Below are 17,600 nucleotides of genomic sequence, written 5' to 3'. Positions count from 1 at the left end.
ATTTTGTTCTGGAATGCGACGCCAAATATATAATCCGGAAACTGCGCACGTGTTTGGTTTCAGCTTATAAGTCGCTTCTTACCTGCCCTAGTGTTGAGTCCTGACCGTAAAGTTCATTCAGTTTGGGAGCATTTTGACTTACACATCGAACAGAAATGGCAGAAAGAGTTGTTGTAGTAGCAGTCGATGGGAGCGACCAGGCCGATAAAGCCTTTAACTGTAAGTCTTTCTGTATATTATACATTTATGTGGGGTTTTATCCGCCCATTTATTTTGAGCAACAACATGGATGAAATGTTTCTGTCAGTTAAATGGCGTTAGATACACGCCGGGTTGTATTTCGTTCGGGTTTCCCAATAAATACACCACGGTTGAATGGGTTTTGTATAGTCTAAAGAAAAAAAGCTCTTGTAATAATATCTATTAGTCCTGATTTTGATTTTAACCTAACCTTTCTTTTATCTGAAGTGATGAAGTCTCGAGTTCCGTAGGTGTGTCAATTTGACCTTCAGGGGTCTTTTTGGAGGCGTTGCGCTTCAACAGAATAGAACATTCTAGGGCTTTTTTTTTACCTCTCAAATTTCATCGATCGACCTTTTTACGAAACGTGGGTGTTTTTAAAAAAAAGTTTGTTTACACATGAAATGTTTGAGGCTTGGATAACCATAATATATAGCGCCGTACCAGGAGAAAATTCACGCGTTTCAGGCAGGTAACCCGGGACTAGATATCTACGGGACTGCTTCGACTATCGTCGTACATTAAATATGTCATCGCCCAACCTTTTTTTCAGTGTTGTTGACCCATCGGTATTTGACCCAGATAATGAAATTGGGTCAGTTAGGGTAACATAACTTTGACAGCGTCATTGCTTAGTGTGGGTCTTGTAAAGTAAACAAGTATCTGTCTAAGATGATCTCTCTCTCTCTCTCTTTCTCTCTCCTCTCTCTCTCTCTCTCAACATGTTAATTCGTCTAATGAATTGTCTTGAGAAACAATAAACATGAAAATAATTAGGGGGGAGGGGAGGGTGGTAATAGGGATTACTGAAGGGGGGGGGGGGTCAAAGAATGTAAATGAATCAGTATTAAATGTATATAAGTAAGGCAGCTGTTACATATGTACAGACAACAACAATCACATAGATGATCTACATCTGGCTCAGGACAGTCTGGCAAATGATTGATCATCTGTGAAAATTGGCAGTAATTATCTGTGTATCAATCTTAATCCACCAAGCTGTGTAGAATACATGTGTGGGGACATGGGGAAAGTGCTAACACCCCAGTGCTCACTGTTCAGGAGAATCAATCACAATGCGTAAATCTGACCCCTTTCCCACTGACCAGTACACACGCTGTGTATCTGCCCCCCCCCCCCCCCCCCCCCCACACACACACACACTTACTGACCACTTAACACGATGTGTGTTTGACCCCCCCCCCACCCCCCTTTCCTTTGACCTGTTAGCACAATACACAGTGTGTGCATGTATACATGTACAAGGTACAAGTACAGTGCCCCCTATTGACCAGTAAGTGTTATCAGTGTAATCCATATAAACACACAGGTGTTAATCCCTGTCCAGTCTGATACCTGTGTATCCATGTCTAGCGGGGTTTATATAGGTCTTGGATATTTACCTGTAGAATGCCAAGACTATATAAAGATCAAAGAGTCGTTGTAGTAGAAGAGATCCCCTCAGGTCAGAAAGGAAACTGTGAGAGTGTAGGCAAGTTAAGTTGCGTGTATTGTAACACCATGTGACTGTCAGCAGCCCATTAGTCCATTTTTACCATTATTTTAAGTATTAATACATGTAATATGAAACTTAATGTTTTAAAGTTTTCAATTTGAGTGTACTTTATCGCTACCATTGTAAAGAGACAAATTTTTGAGAGAGATACTTTGTAAGATAACAACACTAAATGATTCAATCGTTATTCTGAATTTTAATTAGTAAAAGAATTCACCTGTGACTAAATCAGGTAAAGATAGGGTGGTATGAACACTGTCTCAGATATCGATCCCTCTGGGTCAAGTAAGGTCGCTGACCCCCTTGAGAGATTTTTGATCAATAGCCAACTCTGCATAGTTTGCCCAACAATTCACATCAGACCGATTTAGATTTGATTCATTTTGTTACCTTTATTTACACTGAGATTATCTCTGTATTAAAGGGGGTTTTAAATTGTGGTCAGTAAACATTAAAAGCACAATTAGCTAGGACGTCTCATATGATGAAAAAAAAGGATGCACTTTTAGAATACAAACTAAAATAAACATAATTGATAACAGACAAATACATGTAAATGCCCCCCCCCCCCCCCACACTTAATCCCAACCCCTCCCTAACAAACGTCCCTTACCCACCCCATCCTAAATCAATTTAGATTAATTGTGTCCATAATCGTGTCACCTGTCTATCTTCTGTCTATCTTCTGGTTGTTGACCTGAATGTCTCTATGAGTTTTGTTCATTGACATTGTTCTGGCTTCAGCTAGCAGTAGCCTGCATACAATGTTGTTCATGTAAGTATATATATATAAATGGTGGATAATTAATTTCTCTTTCCTTTACTTCTATAATGCCTTGATATAAATTTGGTAACAAAGTTGTCAAAAGAGAGAGAGAGAGGATGAAGCAGATGTCGCTAAGCTAAGCATATACCTGTAATTCATCTACTCACAGGGGCTTTCCTCTCTCTCTCTCTCTCTCTCTCTCTCTCTCTCTCTCTCTCTCTCTCTCTCTCTCTCTCTCTCTCTCTCTCTCTCTCTCTGTGCATTATAATGACAGAAATATTTTTTTACTTCCATAAAAGAGGTAGTACATTCACGTCCAAAAGTACATATATATGGAGCCACATAAATACATGTGTGTATGTTTTGACTACCATACATGTCTAAATTAAGGATCATCAAACATAGTTTTCTTAGCAGCAGGTTAAGCTTTTGATTACCGGGTAGTACATATCAAGCGTAGGAAATCAATACTTTCAATCTCTTTTGTGCTGTTATGTTACACAGGTCTCCTTTTGCTACTATATGATCAGTAAACAAATCTATAATTGGCCGTATATAAACCCAGTAATTGTAGTAGACTAACAGTGTTTGTGTTTGAGGGTGTACCGTACATAGTTTGGATACTTTCACTTCAGGATCTATTAATAGGATACTTAAACCTTGTCTGGCATGTCTGCCATCCTCTTTGCCTAAGTTTATTAAGATTTATTACTGGTGAAGACAGTAGACAGTAGCTGTATTATATAAGCCAATACACAGACAAAATGTAACTGTACATATTGATTCTGAAATTTCTCTTCATTATTAATCATTGTTGTGTTGTTGTTTTGTAATAATGTAGACAGTTTATTTTCTGGAAAAGGAACTTGATGAAATTCAGGTACATGGAAGTATATACACTCAGACAGTTGTGTAACCTTAAGTTGACCTACATGTACCTACATTGTAGCTTGATGGCCATAAAATTCAGTACAAATTTTTAACACAAACAATGGCGAATCTGTGTTATTTTTATGGATAATATTTCATAGGGCAGAACTTTCTACTGGTCAGGACCATACCAGAGTGTGTGTATCTGTAATTCATGCTCCCTTGGTGAAGGAACAGGTTAGATAAATATCCCTCGGGGTGAATTTAATGTACGTCCAGATTTGTAACACATTGACACATATATATTCCAAAGCATGCTTCGTAAGTCTGCCTACCTTGAAGGTGAAAGGGTCACAATGCTATTTTATTTTAAAGCCTTATTTTGTTCATTGAATGGCCTTACGTAGTCTTCTTCAATTGATGAATGGTGAAATTTTTTAAGAGATCGCCCAAGAAATTCCTCGTTTTTAAACACTTCTTAAACTCACTAGGAAATGGAGCTAACTATCTTGTTAAAGAAAAAAAAAAGTTGAATCGACATTTTATGGAGCAACGTAGAGTGTCGTAGCGACGTTGTAAATCACTGTCACTCGGAATGTCCTTCTTGACTTTCACTTTGTCAGAGCCCCGAAGGCAGACACATCTAAATAATTGCACCGATGTAGCACGACCTCTAGGAGGTGTTTTAACATTCATTAGTATTCTAATTTCTGTTCTTTATGCTTCAAGTACATGGTAAAGTATAACTTGACTTGTATTGGTTGGGTCAGGTTGGGATGGGGAGGGGGGGGGGGGGTTCTTCAGTGAATACCTCTGGACAGAGGGTACACTACAGGGATGGAATTTTAATGGGGTTTGATACCATGATGCATTGCGTCTCTTAAATAATGAGTCTCTCTAGAAAGGAAAAGAAAAGAAGATATTTACAAAATGATTTAAATTCATGCTTTAGAGTTCTGAATTATGAATAATTTGGCCAATTAAGTCACAGAGAATTCATGCACATCATTATTTTTTTCCCATTGATTTCAGACATTGTTATGTTTGTTGACTATGAAGTGTAATCCATCAACAGAGTTGTTTCTGAGTGAAAAGAAAAAAAAAGGGGGAAGGGATGTATTTCAATTTCATAATCTTATTGAGTCATTATTAAGAACATTTGAAAATAAGACACCAGTACAGAGACAAAAAAATGGTTTTCTTAGAATTTTAATGAAATTCATCCATTGCAGCAGAACCTAATATTGCATGCATTTACACCACTGCGCTGCAGATGTGCACCAGTCAAAACCTGTTTAAATGTTTGTAATTAATATCGTTCTTCAAATATTAAGGCGTATCATTATGTAAACTGCAGAGAATTGTATACAAGGGTTCTTTAGTTTTTTGGGTTTTTTTGTATTTATTTCTTCTGGCTACCATGTTGACGTAATTTTGAGAGAGCCAAAATCATCAACTCTGGCTGCTGCCAAATCCTGTTGAGAAATTTTCAAACTTGAATTTAAAGTCCTTTCCTGTTCTTCGTCAAACATATTTTTATAGACAAACATTATACACAGACAGCCATTAGTTTTGAACTACCGGGTATTATATTCATCAAAGTTATAGCCAGCAATTAGCAGTCAGACAGAAATTTATGATAAATAGGATGTTATGAAATAGAATTTTGTGCTTTGAGGTGTTTTCATGGTACAGTCCCAGAAACTTTCTACTTTCCCACTTGAACGGTGAGCTCACTCTGAGTGAACAGAATTTGGTGAGCACTTATGAACGGTAAAAGTTGAGCCAACGAAGAGCGAAAACGCGAGCGCAGAGTGAACGGTGAACGCATGGTGAACAATATATGAACGCAAGAGAAACGATTTATGCAGATTGCTTCAAGAGTTATTCTTATATTGTGTTTCGTCAGTAATCAGAAAAAAATAACATATGAACTACATTTATCTATTATTATTTGCTTAAATATAATATTATCTGACTGAACAATAAGTCAACGCTGAACAAACGGTGAGTGCAAGGTAAACGCATGGTGAGTGCTTTGTGAACGGGGAGCGTGATCGGAGCAGAGCACAATTGAGGGCACAGTGAACACAAGGAAAAATGGGAAAGTAGAATGTTTCAGGCCTGAGGGACTGTACTTTGATTGCAGTTAGATGTTTATATATGAACGTACAACCTGCTAATGCTAGTGTCTTTCTGTCCAAGAGCTAGACTGAAGTTTTTAAAGAATCAATACATTTAAAAGTCCAATAATTGTTGAGGATTTGACAGAGTTTGTTATTCGTCATTGTTCGTAGATAATATTAGAATGTTAAATTGGCTTTCTGCGTATTTGGAATATGTTCAGATTACTACTTTGATGTGGCTCCAAACAATTATTTTTAAGTGTTTCTAGTTGAAATACATTGTACAGTACCTTAACTACCTTTTTTTTTTGTTTACATTTTCCAAATTTTTCTTTGAATTTTTGGTGTTTTTGAGGTGGTCGCATAAAAGAGAATATAATGAACACTCTATTTCTTATTTTTAATCAACACCGATTTTCAATTAATGTCCGTCTAGTTAATGTGGGAAGAGGTGGGGGGAGACAACAAATGGACTCTAGTTATATAAAGGAAGAGTCAATTAGAAACAAGCTTATTCATTCTACTTCACTGACAGTGTACATGTTCATTCTACTGTATCCAATTAATGTTTGCAGAAAATATTTCACAAGTGAAGACATCCATTTTATTTGAAGCATTAATGCAATCAATCAATAACCCATTGCATTGGTGTTCATGCTTTTATCTTTTGTCTTTCAGGGTATTGTGAGAATGTTAACCGCCCCGGCGACCATGTTATCGTTGTCTTTGGAGCAGAATACAAAGTTTCCTTTATGCGTGAGTTGCTTAATATGTTTTTCAAAACTTTTCTTGCGCTACTTGTGGTTTTTGGGGTTTTTTTTTTATTGTTGAAAGTTAAATACTAAAATTTGGAAGACAACATTTACACATTCAAATATCCAGAGAGAATTGAAGACAGCAGGTTTTGAATTCCATACTTAGCCAAGTTTTTCCATATTCTCTCAGTCTGTCCCATAATCCTTGTGGGTTCGGCTAGCTTTGCTGGTTTATCTCTCGCGACTCTTACTTACATTTCATAGGAATAGAAACAAGAGGCCCATGGGCCACATCGCTCACCTGAACAGCAGTTCCTTGTAACATTACATTTCGTAGCATATGCTTTTTCTATTTTAAACATTGACCCCCTTTCTGGGGACCCAGTAATGGTCCGAGGTTTATGGTTGGCTTGAACAACATAAATAGTAACATAGGAATGAAAATGTGTAGCACTGCGGTGGGACCGCACGTACACAACCTGAAAAACTGAACGTAGAAGAGTTCCACTTCAAGAGGAATAACTCTCAGACTGTACAGAACATTAAGAAAGATAACTCTTGGTTCCACTACATTAGAGTTTACACAATTTGAGGATCCTTGCATAGTAATCTCACAAACTGTAGCATTATAGTTCTCGAGAAGAACTTTTTAAAAACATTTTCAATATATCTTTCTATGTTAAACTTTGAACCCCTTTTGGGGCCACAGTATTAGTCCAGTGCTAAAGTTTTAATTATTTGGAATCTACATTATTTAAGGATGCTTGCATAGTTATCTCACAAGCTGAAGCATTATAGTTCCCTAGAAAAAGATTTTTCAACATTTTCCCTCTATATTTCTATGCTAAACTTTGAACACCTCTTGGGGCCCCAGTATTAGATTGAGGTCACGGCTTTTATAATTTCGAATCTACACTATTTGAGGGTGCTTACGTAGTTATCTGACAAATTGATGCATTGTAGTTCTCGAAAAGAAGATTTTTAAACATTTTCCATATATACCGGTACTTCTACATTTAACTTTAAACCCATCTTGGGTCCCTAGTATTAGTCCAGGGGTCACTATTTTAAAACTGTCGAACCTTCATTATCCAAGGTTGTATGCATGATAGTAATCTCACAAATTGAAGCATTGTAGTTCTTGAGAAGAAGATTTTTTAACCTGTTACCTTTATATTTCTATAATAAACTTTGACCCCATCTTGGGGCCCCATTATTGGTCCGGGGGTCACGATTTTACGAATTAGGAATCTACATAAGCGAAGGATGCATGCATAGATATTCCACTAACTAAAACATTGTAGTTCTTGAGATGAAAATTTTTAAACTTTTCCTTTGTTTTTTAAAATGTTTAAATTTTGAACCCCTCTTGGTGCCCATCAATTGTCCGGGAGTTACAATTTTTTGAATCTACATTATTTAAGGATGTACATGTATGCATAGTAATATCCCAAACAGTTGCACGATGGTTCTTGAGAAGATTTTAAAACATTTTCCTATATATGTTAAAATCTAAACCCCTCCTGGGGCCCCACTTTTGTTCGGGGGTCACGATTTTTACAATCTTCACTATATATACAACCTTTTGTGTATGTATTGTTATTTTTGGTGAAGTGGTTCTTGAGAAGAAAATTTTTAAACATTTTTCATATGTAGTTCTATGTTAAATTTTGATCCCCGCCTGGGGCCCCAGTTTTGGTCCGAGGGTCACGATTTTTACAATTTAGAATCTTCATTATACATACAAGCTTTTGTGTAAATATTGGCATTTCTGGTGCAGTGGTTCTTGAGAAGAAGATTTTTAAAACATTTTCCTATGTATTTCTATGTTAAACTTTGAACCCCGCCTGGGGCCCCAGTTTTGGTCCGAGGGTCACGATTTTTACAATTTAGAATCTTCACTATATATACAAGCTTTTGTGTAAATATTGGCATTTCTGGTGCAGTGGTTCTTGAGAAGAAGATTTTTTAAACATTTTCCTATGTATTTCTATGTTAAACTTTGAACCCCGCCTGGGGCCCCAGTTTTGGTCCGAGGGTCACGATTTTTACAATTGATAATCTTCACTTTGTATACAAGCTTTTGTGTAAATATTGGCATTCCTGGTGCAGTGGTTCTTGAGAAGAAGATTTTTAAAACATTTTCCTATGTATTTCTATGTTAAATTTTGATCCCCGCCTGGGGCCCCAGTTTTGGTCCGAGGGTCACGATTTTTACAATTTAGAATCTTCATTATACATACAAGCTTTTGTGTAAATATTGGCATTTCTGGTGCAGTGGTTCTTGAGAAGAAGATTTTTAAAACATTTTCCTATGTATTTCTATGTTAAACTTTGAACCCCGCCTGGGGCCCCAGTTTTGGTCCGAGGGTCACGATTTTTACAATTTAGAATCTTCACTATATATACAAGCTTTTGTGTAAATATTGGCATTTCTGGTGCAGTGGTTCTTGAGAAGAAGATTTTTTAAACATTTTCCTATGTATTTCTATGTTAAACTTTGAACCCCGCCTGGGGCCCCAGTTTTGGTCCGAGGGTCACGATTTTTACAATTGATAATCTTCACTTTGTATACAAGCTTTTGTGTAAATATTGGCATTCCTGGTGCAGTGGTTCTTGAGAAGAAGATTTTTAAAACATTTTCCTATGTATTTCTATGTTAAACTTTGAACCCCGCCTGGGGCCCCAGTTTTGGTCCGAGGGTCACGATTTTTACAATTTAGAATCTTCACTATATATACAAGCTTTTGTGTAAATATTGGCATTTCTGGTGCAGTGGTTCTTGAGAAGAAGATTTTTAAAGACATGCACCCTATACTCACTGTTTCGCAATTATCTCCCTTTTGAAAAGGGCTGTGCCTTTATTTTAACAATTTATAATCCCCTTTCCATAAGGATGCTTTGTACCAAATTTGGTTAAATTTGGCCCAGTGGTTTTTGAGAAGAAGTTGAAAATGTGAAAAGTTTACAGACGGACGGACAGACGGACGGACGGACGACGGACAACGGGTGATCAGAAAAGCTCACTTGAACCTTCGGTTCAGGTGAGCTAAAAAGGCGTTTTTATTTTGTAAAAAAAAGAGAAGATGAACAATAACAAACAAACACCGAGTGTTTATTTGCAAATGTGTGCCCTGGATAAAATGTTGTGTAATCTATTGACAGCTGGACAGGTGTCTGAATCTAGGCTGAAGGAAATTCAGGATGAGATGTCCAAGGAACAACAGAGGGTGGACGGGCTGACCAACAAATACGTGGCCCAGATGAGGGAGAAGAACGTAAGTACTGAAAAGTAGATAATATCTAGATTCCTAATTTAATTGAGGAATTGATATCCTCATAAAATTGCGAGAAACAAATATCGCGGATTTTAAAATCTCGCTTTTATTTTTCGAGGAGATGTAAACTAAATGTAACTATGATAAAAGTTCTTCTGCATTCGTAATTTTATATTCTCGCAATGTGATGCAAAACGGTTCAATTGCGGAATTAATTACGTGGGTAAAATAAGGAATCTACAGTAATTAGATAATTTATTTCCAAGTTTGGACCCAGAGGGCATACATGTTTACAATTATTAGAGAGATATTCGTAAGTTTGAGATTTCATGTAAAAAATAGTCCTCTAAATACATGAATATGAATATGCAGCAGCTGGATAAATCCTGCGTATGCATTTACCGTATATACTCGCCTATAAGTACGGTTCGCCTATAAGTCGATTGCCTTTTTCCAGCTTTAATTTGAAGATTTTGCTGTTGACTCCCTTATAAGTCGGGTTACTTTTTCAGGACAATTGATGTATAGGTACTCTCAATAAAATACCACATTTTATCATACATGTTTTGAGTTCTAAAAAAAAATTGTCCTTTTTTCACCCCATAATTGCTTCTAGACTATTTCTATCATGGGTCTATGATGACAATAACTTTTGATTTTAAATGCCATTATTTTTTATAACATTAATTACAAGTTGGTAATAGCTTCAAAACTACCAGGTATTTAAATAGAGTCCTTTTGAAAATTTGATGATAGTGATTGATTTCCTTACTGACTGATTAGGTTGGTAATTAGCCCCTTGAACTGGGGTGTTGGCTTGTGTTGTTTTAGGTGACATGACCCCTATATCTATTATCACCTTAGGTGTGAAAAACTGACTGCTTGAAGTTTCTTTTTATGAACAAAGGTTCAATGCATTTATCTTATATTATTTAAAAAGAAATATAACTTATTTCTCTCTTTTGAATTTTTTTTTTACTATGTCTCACCTATAAGTCGGACCCCCACTTTTTACTCAATTTTCTACTCCCAAAAATCCGACTTATAGGCGAGTATATACGGTATACCAGTGTGCCATTAACATATTAACAATGTACATGTCAAAGCACCGTTCGTTAATACAAATAAGAAGATGATATCATGATTACGGCTACTTGTATAAGTATTTCACTAGTACTTATACTGTCTGCACTGTAAAACATGCAGTCACGTAATAGTACTTATATAGTCTCTTTTAAGTAGCTTCACAACTATTATTGACTGTAGTACCTCTATAGTTGCTATAAAACAGCCTTGCTGTAGTATCCAAAGAAGAACAAGCTATCACTGATATAGGCTGTCATGTATCACAAATGTGACATGTTGTGTTTAAAGATGCACTTTCCCATATTTATATTTAGTGCCCCCCCCCCCCCCCCCCCAAAAAAAAACCCAACAAAACCCAGTCTCTGAAGTCTTGTTCTGATGCCTGAGAATAAGGACAACCCCCACATTTAAAAGCATTTGAGAATGATTTGAATGAAGTCAAATTCTTATGAATAACACACTGTCGATCACTCCCTTTTATGCAATCTTCAAAGCATCCGGGGCACACTTAAGAGGAATGATACAATAAAACAGGGACATTGTTTTTTGGAAAAATGCTTTGTTGAAAGGGTGTAGGTATCATTTTTGAGAAATAAATTACAAAGTGACCTTTAATTGGGGGCACTTTACAACAATAGGCTAGCAGACTGTTTATCAGACGTCCCTGATTTACTTTGAAGGCATAGTAATTTAATTCTGATTGTAACGCGCTTTCTGATTGGCTAAAAAATTATTTTATATCGTATAAAGAATATTGCCTACGTCATAGTAAGACTAATCACTTACGTCAAAAATGTATCGATACCCCTGATGTTACGTTTGAATTTTGTACAATTTTACTTCATTTTAAAGGTCAAATGACCGTTTTTTATCTACAATGAAGTGTAAAAAAATTAAATTATAAGCAATGAATTCAATATTTATTAGATTTATACGATATAAAATGATTTGAAACAGCTTCGAGGTTTATAAAGCGTAAACTGCCCCAAACCATTTTATATCGTATAAAACAAATAAATATTGAATTCATTCCTTAAGTAATTATAATACACATACATGCAAACTCCTAAACAAAACACATTGTTTTGAAAATACAGACAAAAAAGGAATAAACTGTCATTGCTTGCTGTGTATTTCAATCATACAGACGTGTGTAGTTGAATTGCATACATAAAAAGGAACCATATTTGTAGATCAATTATTTTCTTGTACCGGTATGTATAAAGAAATTGTACAAATCTCTTAATTTTCTCTATTTGCTTTTTCAGATCAAAGGAGAGGCTGTGCCCATTACTGGCAAGAAACCGGAAGAAGCCATCATTTCCAAGGCAGAAGAGGTCAAGGCAGCCATGATCGTTATGGGAACCCGCGGACTGGGAACCATTCGACGCACGCTGATGGGAAGCGTGAGCGATTACGTCGTCCACCACGCCGGAATTCCCGTGATTGTAGTCCGTTCATGATTAGACAACTCTAGGATATATCAAATAGATTAACAAAGCAAGGAATACCGCAATAAATCGTACAAGAAGATTCGTCCTATCACCTAGGAGCTTTTTCTCTTCATCGTGAACGTCAATGTGTTTTTTATTTGTTTTTTTGTCTTTTTTTTTTTTTTTTAGTACACTGTCAGAAGTTAGTGTGAACAATTGATTTGAAGTTTTTCTTCTTATGGTAGTGCAATTGGTGTAAAACCAAAAAAAAAATAATTTGTATAAACAGTAGATTTCATTAGTGCTAGAAAAAAATATTAACCCCCCCCCCCCCCCCCCCCCCCCCCCCCTTCTCCCTAAAATAATTTTTAGTAATTTTAGTAAGGTAATGTTTTTGGATGTTCATTAGGGATCATTGCAGACTTCATCAAAGTTTTGCTTAATAAAACAAACAAACACAACGTGCAGGGATTTTGTTCATAAAATACTTAATTTTTGGACCGTTCTTTTATATATCAATCTTTATACATAATCTATATACACTCACATTTTTTTGTATACAAAGGTATATTGGAAGTTATTTTTCAGTTACTTTATTATGGTCTATCATACCAACTGCTGGTAAATTAAAATCATTGGTTTATGAAATTGTACTTTTTTTTCCAACATCAATGGTTACTTTTGTAACACTAACTTGTCAGCCATTTTGTCATTTTTGATTGTTGCATTATTTTCATCATTTTTTTTGGTCATTGTATTATACAGCCTTCTTGTAAAGAAAGGAGAAAGAAAAAGTCATCATTATGTGGTCTGTCCATTTTCAAATGAGATTGAAGACTTGAAAATTTAAACATTACTTGTACAAGTTTGAAACTAGTTTTCCTTTGCAGGCTGTATAATACAACGACTGGGTATTTAATCTAGAATTTTAACAGTCATTCTAAGAAGGGATATCAGGATATTTTTTTTTATTTTCAACAAAAGAATTAACAAATGCCATTTTATTTCTCTATTTGTGTTCATTGTTTTTGAATTTTTAAAATTTTGTTTGCATTTGTAAAATGTAAAGATTTCCATTCTGTCACCATTTTTGTACAAGGATGTGTAGAAGTTTAGAATACTCTTGGATAAAAAGTCTTCATTCCGGTTTTCTCATTCATATATCATGTATGTGGTGAAAACAAAAACAAAAAAAAAATAAAGAGGGGAAATACTAATTCTTCTGAGAGTAAATAACAACGATTTTTTCTTAATGCGTATTTTTTTTTTTAAATCAATAATTAACACAATGAGCACTCCTTATAAACTGGTGGACTCTCTTAACAACCCATCAGAAGTATTTTCTCTGTAGACTGTAGGTTTATATACACATAGCTCTTATTGATTAAGTGTAAGGCTGTATTCCTCTTGACACCGAAAACTTTTGTTTCATGAATCTTTTTTGAATCTCAAACACATGTGAACAGCACACTGGTGTATAAATTTTGTAGGTGATAGTCAATAAAAGGATGTCCCAGATACCGGCAGTTGTTGTTTTTTTAATTACCTGTTGCTCAGTGTTAAGGTGGGCTAAAGGGTGTCGACTTCTTGTATGTTTTAAAACATCATTGAAAAGCAAATTAAGAAAACTTTTACTTGTATTTAATCATAGTTTTTAGAAGCTTAAAACAGGGAAAACATTTTGATGATGAATATCATCTTGGGCGAGGACAAGCAAAGATGTGGAATATCATCTAGGATGAGTAAAGATGTGGAATATATATCAGATACGGAATATCATCTAGGATGAGCAAAGCTATGGTATATATCATCTAGGATGAGCAAAGCTATGGTATATATCATCTAGGATGAGCAAAGCTATAGAATATATCATATAGGATGAGCAAAGATATGGAATATATCATATAGGATGAGCAAAGATATGGAATATATCATCTAGGATGAGCAAAGATATGGAATATATCATCTAGGATGAGCAAAGCTGTGGTATATATCATATAGGATGAGCAAAGCTATAGAATATATCATATAGGATGAGCAAGGATATGGAATATATCATATAGGATGAGCAAGGATATGGAATATATCACATAGGATGAGCAAAGATATGGAATATATCATATAGGATGAGCAAAGATATGGAATATATCACATAGGATGAGCAAAGATATGGAATATATCATTTAGGATCATTAGCAAAAATGATTATTAGCTAGAATTGGCAGAGATAAAAATATCATTCTAGGGTGAGCAAAAATAACTTATGGTATGTATTTGCAACATGCATCATTTATGAATTACTAAGTCTGTAATACAGGATTACCAAGAGGTCTCATCAAAGATTGGCGAAATCTTCCCCATGCATCACACACAAGCCAAGATGAATTGAGCTTTGTATCATATTATGTTCCCAAGTCAAGGGTTTAGATGCTCTTGTGAGTAGTGAAACGGATCAGAAACTCTTTACTAGGTAAGATGGTATCTAAATGCTTCATGAATAAACGGAATTCATAAAATTTAATGCTTATCAATATAAACTTTAAAATGCGCAATTCGTATTTAAAAATCTGGTTATTAACATATTTTGAATATTTTCAGTGTACCATAACTTAGAATTTGGGAATGTTGGATTTTTTAAAAAGTTTCAAAATGCATGAATGCATGTATAAAGAGAGATAACTCTCGAGATCTCAGATGTACAGAGCTCTCTCTCTCTCTCTCTCTCTCTCTCTCTCTCTCTCTCTCTCTCTCTCTGTCTCTCTCTCTGTGTTTGTGTTTGTGTGCAACTTTCCAACGGAAACATTAACTTATAGCTTGAATCATCAAATTAAGTCCCTGCAGGAAGACTAAAAGATAATTATGCTCATTATGTTCATGGATTTCAAAGATAATGATATAAAAGGTTAATAATTGATATGTCGCTTTGGTACATGTACCTACAGTGTTGTAAAGAACGTGGTATTCTTTTTTTTTCTTTTTCTTTTTTTTACCAAAACTATTACAAGATAGTGTTATTTAGGGGAAACACTTGTTGCGGGTATTGCTGTCTAATGACAACATCTAGTTTTTTATTGGAACTGTTATAAAAAGAAGAATCTGACATGTAATTAACAAAAATAGGGGAAAGGGGGGGGGGGTCGTGAAAATAGAAGAAAAATAGATAAGTCTACTGCACAGGCACATTGCATCGTTTTTTAAAGTGCATGTATGGAGGGGGGGGGGGGCTCATCCCGAAATCTTGACTCCCCCTCCCCCCCAAAAAAAACGAACCTGTAAGGGTGGGGTGTAGAGCGAATTTACTTTATGTAAAGTGTAAATTTAAGAAAGAAATAGTTGTTCCAGCGAGAAAAAAGGGGAGGGCAGCCCCCCCCCCCTCTTTCCGATGCTACTGCACTTAAGGAAATTGAATTGAACTAGGAAGATTTCACAAGATGCCAAGAAAATTAATATTTACCATAAAAATGTACAACAACGATCACATTTGATAAAGTAATTGACCGACAGTAATTGATTAATAATCAATAACACAATATTCATTCGGTGATTAACTACATTTTAACATAATTCTGTCCATTGCTGAGGAAATAATAAAATATAAGGTTGATTGGGGTACATATCGGGATTTATTGTAGCATCAGTGGGGTTCATTAGGTACAGTAGGATACATTTGGATATCAATTACTATAACGCAATTTTATTTACATTCATTCAATATTTTCTCATGATTACCTTTTTGCATCCGATTTTGTTTTATATTATATAACTCATTAACGAACAAACAAGTTAATTCAATTTGCCCATTTTAGTTACGTTCTTTTAAATCTGACCAGTCACCCATGCACATTAAGTAATTGGTTATTTTAGCTAGTGTTTTTAATTAAATACTCTTCCATGTTTATTATGGTTATCTTTTTTTTAAACTTCATTTACCTCGTACCATTGAACTTGATTTTTTAAGACTGATTAATTTACAGCCATTCGTGAGAATATTTCTTATATTTCTGCAAGGCAGAGGGTTTTGGTGGGATTACTGTATGTCTCAAATCTACAAACATATTCATCTTGCATGTCGACATATTTGATAGAAAATAACTTACACACAAGGGGCAGAGATATGCCACCATACACAAATTTATGTCAAAATTTGAAAACTTCATTTCTGTCCTACAAATCTCTAGAATCCAGGAGCTTCCAAGGGCGAAGCTACAAATCTTTAAAATTCTGAATACTTTTATTAAAGGAATTTCAAAAAAGTCAAAAATTCGAAGACTTCATTTTTTTCGTAATAAATTTCTAGTATCCAGGAGCTTCCAGCCTCAAGGCGGCCCCAGACCCCCTGCCTAAAACTGACGCCCCCTCCAACTTCAAATCCTGGATCCGCCCGGCCCTGGAAGTTGACGTCGACTTTGACGACATACAGTCGGAGATCGGAGTTGAACGTCGCATACCGAACTGTATGTCATAATAGTCAATGCTAAGGGGAAAGGGGTGCGTAATACCAATCGAAGATTGCCGGTGGGTGTGTATCAAATTTTATGAACGCGGATTGACTCATTAACATCAAGACGGAAAGTTTAAGGCGAGTTAACAATTGGACTGATACTTTAGATCAAGCAAATTTGATGCAAATAAACACGCATACGCAAGCGTTTTTTAATTTCATTCTTATACCACGACAGACATCTTCCCAAGATAAGAGTTTCTGATCCGCTCCGCTATACATAAACCGGTTTTTAAGAAGCGTTGCGGATCAGAAACCCTTGAATTGGGAAGATGCACGACAGATTGGTAGTTAATAGTTATACTTATACTTTATTTGTAAACAATGAACGTGGATTGTGTTTTTCGTCTTTACGAATAAATGATGAATGCAGAAAACGGGAAAGTTAGATGGGATAACCCCTCTCTCCCCAGATGCTTTTTAAATTTGCTCCCCAATTGCTTTAAATTCTTATCTGGGACAGTAATAAAAAATTATAGAGAAATTTGATCTTGGAACAAATTGTATATATATCATCCATTTCAGTGTGGATTTTTTAAAACCCTGCCCGCTCCTCTAAATATTCAGCCATGGTTTGGGTTTTTTATTTTAATTTTGAAGAAAGTTAAGAATTGAGAAAACTTTCGGTCAAAAATAAAAAAAACAAAATGGAAAAAAACCCCATGATATTATTAATATGCAGTGTTAATTCACACGCTTGCGCGGAATATCTTTTAACTATGCACACATTTAGTTTCATTGGGGTATTAATATTTCAAAGTTCATTAGGGTATCATTGGGGTTCATTGGGATATCATTTGGTATCATAGTGGTATCATTAGGTATATTTGGGTATTATTGGGGTTCATTTGGGTATCATTGGGGTTCATTGGGGTAAAAAGACGCAGCAATAATTAAGTATATAATCAGTATTAATGCAAAATGCAATGCATGCATTGGGAGTTTATTTTATTACATTTTGCGATGTTCTAGATATATAGAGCATTTCGACAACGTGAAGTTAAGTTATCTCTCTTAACATTCGGAAAT

General features: G+C 35.4%; 1 protein-coding gene across 1 annotated transcript; it reads left to right on the top strand.

The window, feature by feature from the left end:
• Positions 1-59: 59 nt before the first annotated feature.
• Positions 60-12,413, top strand: LOC105346449 (universal stress protein in QAH/OAS sulfhydrylase 3'region). Its single transcript, XM_034451428.2, has 4 exons — positions 60-219; positions 6,197-6,274; positions 9,439-9,551; positions 11,906-12,413. Exons 1-4 carry the CDS (start codon positions 156-158, stop codon positions 12,098-12,100), a joined length of 450 nt encoding a protein of 149 aa, XP_034307319.1. The 5' UTR covers positions 60-155; the 3' UTR covers positions 12,101-12,413.
• The last annotated feature ends 5,187 nt before the right edge of the window (positions 12,414-17,600 follow it).

This window comes from Magallana gigas, chromosome 4 (assembly GCF_963853765.1).
Source record: "Magallana gigas chromosome 4, xbMagGiga1.1, whole genome shotgun sequence".
NCBI lineage: Eukaryota > Metazoa > Mollusca > Bivalvia > Ostreida > Ostreidae > Magallana > Magallana gigas.
This window is presented reverse-complemented; position numbering and strand designations above follow the sequence as displayed.